A 6,893-nucleotide genomic window follows, 5' to 3' on the forward strand; every position below is an offset into this window, starting at 1 on the left:
TAATAAAAATGTTGATAGATCCATAATAAACCCATTTAACAACTTTTCCTCAACACTAATTTTTGACAACACATGCAAAGTTCCATGAATTACGTTGACAAACCATACATAATATCAATTGTTGATACACTGTTATGTTGATATTTTGTTGAAAAACGTATTTTAATTATTGAAATAATATTTTTATCTTAAATTAAGATGACTTTTATATAAAAAATTAGGAGATTACAAATTTGCTAAATAAGGTAGACAAATATCTGTATAAATGTTGATAAAAATACTCTAGAGGTCGACAAATGTTAATAAAGATGTTGATAGATCTGTAACATTCTTCTTTATAAATTTATTTTAATATGAATTTTTGACAAACATGCATAGTATCATGCATTACGTAAACAAATCATACATAATATCAATATTAACAACTATTTCAAATTTCATTACCACAAAATACTAAAATTAAATTATAAGAAAATAAGAAAAAAATATTGTTAACCACAAATACATGATTACATATCAATATTTTCTTCCTCACATTCCAACAAATCCCTCGTAATGCGATGTCAAATATAATTTTTGTCCAACTAATACATTATATTAACCACTTGAATTAGTGATATTGTGTATGTTCCAGCAAAATGACTCGTTCTTAAAGAACGATGTGAATTATCATGGAATCCTTCCACCTTGTCTTGTTTGGATACTCGTATTGCTCAATGTGAAAATGAGATACAAAGTGACAAAGTCCTATGTGCCAATTGTTAATGTGTCAAGCTGAATTAATATCACAGTAGGACAAATTTCAAATGAATTTACTGCACGTCAGTAGCTTAGCAGACCTATAAATTCTAAAGACTCAACTCCTCAGAAGTGGAGGTCAAATATGAGCCCACCTTAACAAAAACTTTATGTAAATCCACAAATTTTAAAATACATGAAAACCTGCAACCATCTATATAATATAATGCAATTATGGGGCCCACTTTTGTGAGGGACAAACTTTCACCCAGGCATCCAATTAAGATAAACATCTTACCCAACTACAATTTTTGTGAGATCTATTTTATTACTTACTCCTTTAACCCAATTTAATTTTTTATCTTCTACCCTTTAACCTCATTTTTTTTTAATAGTAAATCCAACTCTATTTTTTTCACTTTTACCCTTGTTAATCTCGAAGAGGATGTCTACTACATAGGAGAACTCTAGTGCACAATATAAGAAGAAATGAAAAAATAAATCAATTTGTGTAAAACCAAACTGATTCCAAATTTCCAAAGCCTATCAGTTGAATTCCTCTTAGACACGACTCTAATCGGATGTAGATTAGACCAACAAAAAAAAAATCAATCGGAATCAGGATTTTCAGTTCGTTTTAACCCAATCAATTTTATTAAAAATTCAATCCAAATGGATCGGGTTGGACATTACCGGTTTCGGTCCCGGTTCCAGAGTGGTGTACAAATATAACATATTGGAGTGGTACTATAACAAGTTAACAACCCTACAATTATAAACCCTAAAATCCTCATTTCAGCGATCCTCTCAACCTGTGCACTTGCTGCTGCTTGCAAGGGTTTCCAAGCCGACTTCAAAAAAAAAAAAAAAAAGTAAGATAATTGATGCATCTTCGATCTGATTTCGCCATTAACAGATATAAGAAATCTAACTTATTTTTGTTGTTTTTGTTCTTTAAAAGAACAGTTTCAGAAGGGCTTTGGATTCTCTATAAGCGGCAACAATGGTAGCAGTGAAGAAAACGGTAGGTTATTTATTTATTTTTTTAGGGTTAGGGTTAGGGTTTCTTTGGTGTATTTTGCTTTAATTTCTTATTTGATTTCGATCTATCTCATTTGGTTTTACAGAAGAAGACACATGAGAGCATCAACAACAGACTCGCTCTCGTGATGAAGAGCGGAAAGTACACTCTCGGATATAAAACCGTCCTTCAATCTCTCAGAAGCTCTAAAGGTTTTGATTTTAATTCTCATGCTGTAGCTTTCGTTTCTCTTTTGAAATATTCTCCATGAACTGGAATTTTAGGTTTTTGGGGTCGGTTTGTAATTGCAGGAAAACTGATTATTATTTCTAACAATTGCCCACCTTTGCGGAAATCTGAGATCGAGTATTATGCGATGCTTGCGAAAGTGGGTGTCCACCATTTCAATGGAAGTAAGTGATGTTCTATCACTGATGCAATGGGTTTGAATTACTCATGTGGTTTTATTCCCTAATTTGTAGCTGTTTGTTCTCGTTCGATGTCTTTAGCAACTTGTCATTGATGCTTGTTTTTGGTAATTTTTCACTTTTTCTTGGATTCAAATCTGATGTTGGTGCTAATATGTTTGCTTCAACCCACCCATGTTGGTCCCTGACTACACTGATTCTGATTCTCCGAAGTCAAGATTCCTCATTTTGTTACCCTCCATCATTTTACAACATTAAAAAAAAACATGAGATCTTTCTCTAAATTTTTTTTTTTTTATTATCAAAAATATAGATTCTATTTTTTTTAGTGTTTTTTTTTTGACATTCAAGGTGTCAGGTTTTGTTTGTTAGTTCTGAATCTGGTAGTAGTAAACTAGTGAAGGATCATGGGATGATAATTTTGGCTTGGTTGTATCGTGGAACTAACTTGATCCATAGCTCCGTTGGTTTGATATATTGCAAAGCAACTTTGATGATGATAATGACATGATTATCAAAGATCATTGTTATATATAGTATCACATTAATGATTATGATGAAGGTATAAAAGAGGACCTCAAGAATAACTGTATCTTATATATATTTTTTCATAATTATCTCTCTCCCAATATTTTTTTTTGGTTAATATGCATGTCTACCAACATTATCTGTCAGTTGTCGATTGTGTATGCATGATGAGAGGTTATTTCCAATTTGTGAATCCCTGGATCGTGGTCAGCTAGTGTAAATTGCTTGCATTCTCGACTATGGTTGAGAGATTGTATATGGTACATGAGCCTACTCCGTTGAATAATACAACATTGAATTGAGTTTTATTTAAGTATAAGAATAAAGGATTTGGAAAATATTATACTAGAACAAATGTATAGATAAGATAATATTTCTTGTGGTAGTGTAACGTTTAAAACATCTTTCCACCAATTTTATATTTTTCTTTTTCAATGTGCTCTGCCAACATAATCAACTATTTATCAATTCTGTATGCATGATAAGTCCACATCCAATGGTGAATGTCCTAAAATGTGTCAAACTAGGATAAAACAACTTTCATCCTTGCTTATGATCGAGAGATTGTGTGCACTACCCAAGGCTACACCATGGTGGAATGTACTTCATTGAATTTAGTTGTATGAAGGTTCCTGAATAAAGGATTTGGAAATAAATTATGGTACAAAAAAATTATTTATAAGATAATAGAAATTATGTTTATAGTGACATTGTAACCATTACATCATCTTTGCTATTCACACATGATTTTTTAATAATCAATTGAGATTATCTTATAAACTAGTTAGGGAGGGAAAAGGTCTCTATTCCTCACAATCAATGGTGAAGAGAGGTTCCTTTGAGTGGAGTAATTCCCATAGCTCATTTGAGTCTCATATAGGAAAGGTTGCTTGGTCAATGAATTCAATGGTCTGGGAAGAGGAACAGTTTATCTTGGAATTTTGGTTTCTAGAAAAATCTGAATGATTGGGATTTAGATTTGATTCATGCACTATTATCTAGATTGGAAGATAGTAATGAATGGTGAGGAGATTGTTGGACTGGAGCTTGGAAGGCAAGTTCTATTTTAGTAGTTATTTGATGTCTATCCTATCTCTTAATTTTCCTGTTTCCTTTGTTGGTATTCAGAATTCCTTCATGGATCTCTTTTCTGTGATCTATAATTTTGAATAAAGAACATCGATGATCTCATTTCCTTGATTTTGGATTTTAGTTAAAGTGTTATCCGGCTAAAGCAAATGGTGAATCAGTTGACCATCTTTTCCCTTCATTGTATTTCGGCTATGATTCTTTTTTATGCATAATTTTTTATTTATTAATGAGGGCAGTCGAGGTGACCTAAAACCCCAAAGGAGAAGCAAAGCGACACAACAAAAGGAAAACAAAACAAAAAACACCTCCACAAGTTAAGAACTACCCATACGGTTACATGCCCAATCCCACCTCCCCAAGAAGTCTTCAAAGAAAACCCCTCTTGCTTCATTGAACCTTGAGCTCCAATAAAACATAAGGCCAAGAATTTCAATGTTCACCTTGTTAACGTCGAGCTCCTTATTTTCAAAGACCCTACCATTTCTTTCACACTGCAAACCCCAACAAATGACAAATGGAAGAATGGACCACAACTTCCTCATAAAAGCTTGAAAACCCACTCCCCAAGGAGCTTCATCAGTTAGGTATTCAATGGATTGTGAAAAACCTGGCTATGGGCTTAGCTACAAGTGGCACATCATGAGTCATTATATGATATTTGAGGAGATGGAAGTTTATAATATATCCGTTAAAGGATTCATGTTCCATTTTGGTTTTCAAATCTTGTTTGATGTTAAGATGGCTTTCCTGTGTCATCTAGGTTTCTTTCATAAATTAGACAGATTTTCACGGTGAATCATCGCACATGGTGTTTCGTTTGACAATCGAGATGACTCGGGCAATATTTTGAAAACCTTGGTTGAGTTATTAAAACTCCTACAAGTCAACTGGGATTTTATATTTTTTTAAATTAAAATAATTTTAAGTATTTATTATTGAAATAAAATATGATCTTGTAATTAAGCATCTTCTAAGTTCTAATCTACCTTATTTATAAAAAATTACAATTATTTGCCTATAAATTTGTATTAATAACTTATCCATGATCTCTATAATGAGGAGATCATCCTCGCCAAAAATCAGCTCAATCCGAAATTTTAAACCTTGTCAAAAGTGATTTACAAAAAATAGACGGTCCACAATTCTTCAACTCATAAATATGGGGTTAGAAGTTTTAGAATTAGCTGATTTTTGGTGAGGATGATCTCCTCGTCATAGAGATCATCCTCGCTAAAAATCAGCTCAATCAGAAACTTTTAGCCCACATAGGACAAAACACGTTGTAGATATATGAGTAGATATGTGTGTACACGGATCCTAATCCTATATATATATATATATATATGGGGGTGGTTCAAGGGCCATATGAGAAAACATATGAAAAAACTTTCGTTTTTCAAAATAAGAGTTAGAGGTTTTGGATTGAGCTGATTTTTTGCAAGGATGGTCACTATGATGAAAAGATCATCCTCACAAAAAAATCAGCTCAATCAGAAACTTCTAAATCCATCCAAAGTGATTTACAAATTGATGATAAAAATTGGTAAAAAATCGACGGTCCACATTCTAAATCACTTTTAATGGGGTTAGAAGTTTCAGATTGGGCTGATTTTTTTTTTTTTTTTGGATGATCTTCCCATCATAGAGATCATCCTCACAAAAAATCAGCTCAATCCAAAATTTCTAACCCATATTTTAAAATTTTATTAAAAACGAAAGTTTTTTCATATGTTTTCTCATATGGCCCTTGAACCTGACCCTATATATATATATATATAAAAGTAATTGTAAACTGATTTAAATGGTTTAACATATCCTTGACGAGATGACTCATCCAAGACAACTCGGTTTCGTCCATGAACGAGACTATAGACGACAATCAGCTTGTTGATTTTAGATGGGTGTTCTTTGCTGATTTCTTCTTAAGATTTGGGGGGGTAGGGTGGGTGTTATTGGTAGTGTGGCTTTGCTTATGGTTTTTTATTTTTTCCCTTCTGTCTGTTAGTGTGTTGTCTTGTTGTTTGCCTAAAAAAGGGTGTTGGTCCTCCTATGTATGTTCAACCCTTCTTGATAATCATATGTATTTCTATAACATAGTGGCCTGGTTTTAACTTGTTGCTGACAAAGACATGAAGAGATCGGCCTTAACTGCAGACTTGAGTTCATCAAAGTGTAAACCATCCATCATAATAGTGATTAAAGTGGAACTCCAGACTGATACCCTGGATTCTATTTGTTTTTTTATGTTAAAAATAAAAATATATGAATCTATTGCTCATTTTGTTGGCTCTAAGGTTCCTCTCCTAGTATATGAAATGCTCGTAATAAGCATGAGGTATCCTCAATGACTTGAAGGCTGATTTGAACTGATGTCATGAAAGAAAGAACGGAAGAAGTGTTTTTTTTTTTTTTCCGGTTAGTGGATAATGATGTTACGTGATTAATTTTTGCTTCTTTCCTTGAAGAAGTGTTCTTTGAGGAATTTATCTTAAAATGGGATGAGCATTGCTCCATGTAATGTTGAGTTTGGCTTTGCTTCTTGTATAGTAGAATGTGTTGGTGCATTGTGCTTACTTTCCTTGATGTTCTCTTTTTGGTTCTATTGTACTTCTAGTGGGTTATCTCGTCCTCAAGTTTCTTGATCAATAAATTTGTAGTTGTCAAAAATAAAAAAATAATTCTTGCTCCTTTGTTTCAGATAATGTTGATTTAGGGACGGCATGTGGAAAATATTTTCGTGTATCATGCCTTAGCATTGTTGATCCAGGTGTGTCAAATGCGTTGCAACTCTATGCTCTTATTTATTGTATCTTTGTCCTGGTTTGCTGATAGACTCATGTTTCCTTCATTTACAATGCTGCAGGTGATTCTGACATCATCAAAACACTGCCTGGTGATCAGTGAGCAACCTCAGATTTTCTATTCTAATATCAAGGAGTATTGATCATTCTTATTAGGATACCCCCTCTTAAAGACATGATAATTTTGGTTTGATTTAAGGTCTAGTTTGTTTTCACTACAAAAACAGTTTTGGTTTATGTAGTTTTTAGATTTAAGTGAAGAAACCATTGCTATTTTATTGCCTC

At 32.9% G+C, this 6,893-nt stretch overlaps 1 protein-coding gene across 2 annotated transcripts; it reads left to right on the forward strand.

The window, feature by feature from the left end:
* Positions 1–1,545: 1,545 nt before the first annotated feature.
* Positions 1,546–6,893, forward strand: LOC147409623 (large ribosomal subunit protein eL30-like). Of its 2 annotated transcripts, none has more exons than XM_086430836.1 (6): positions 1,546–1,609; positions 1,705–1,762; positions 1,866–1,971; positions 2,071–2,172; positions 6,506–6,574; positions 6,671–6,893. In XM_086430836.1, the coding sequence occupies exons 2-6, from the start codon at positions 1,742–1,744 to the stop codon at positions 6,709–6,711; spliced, it is 339 nt and encodes a 112-aa protein (XP_086286962.1). In that variant the 5' UTR covers positions 1,546–1,609; positions 1,705–1,741; the 3' UTR covers positions 6,712–6,893. The 2 variants fall into 2 exon arrangements, with proteins under 2 accessions (XP_086286962.1, XP_086286968.1); XM_086430842.1 differs by having other exon boundaries at positions 1,546–1,606.

Source organism: Akebia trifoliata, chromosome 2 (assembly GCF_017979445.1).
Source record: "Akebia trifoliata isolate Shusen 1 chromosome 2, ASM1797944v1, whole genome shotgun sequence".
In the NCBI taxonomy this organism is placed as follows: Eukaryota; Viridiplantae; Streptophyta; class Magnoliopsida; order Ranunculales; family Lardizabalaceae; genus Akebia; species Akebia trifoliata.

Coding starts and splice junctions, on each gene's coding strand:
- LOC147409623 (XM_086430836.1), top strand. CDS start 1,742: ATGGTAGCAGTGAAGAAAACG. Junction 1,763..1,865: donor TGGTAGCAGTGAAGAAAACG/GTAGGTTATTTA, acceptor TTGGTTTTACAG/AAGAAGACACATGAGAGCAT. Junction 6,575..6,670: donor CCTTAGCATTGTTGATCCAG/GTGTGTCAAATG, acceptor ACAATGCTGCAG/GTGATTCTGACATCATCAAA.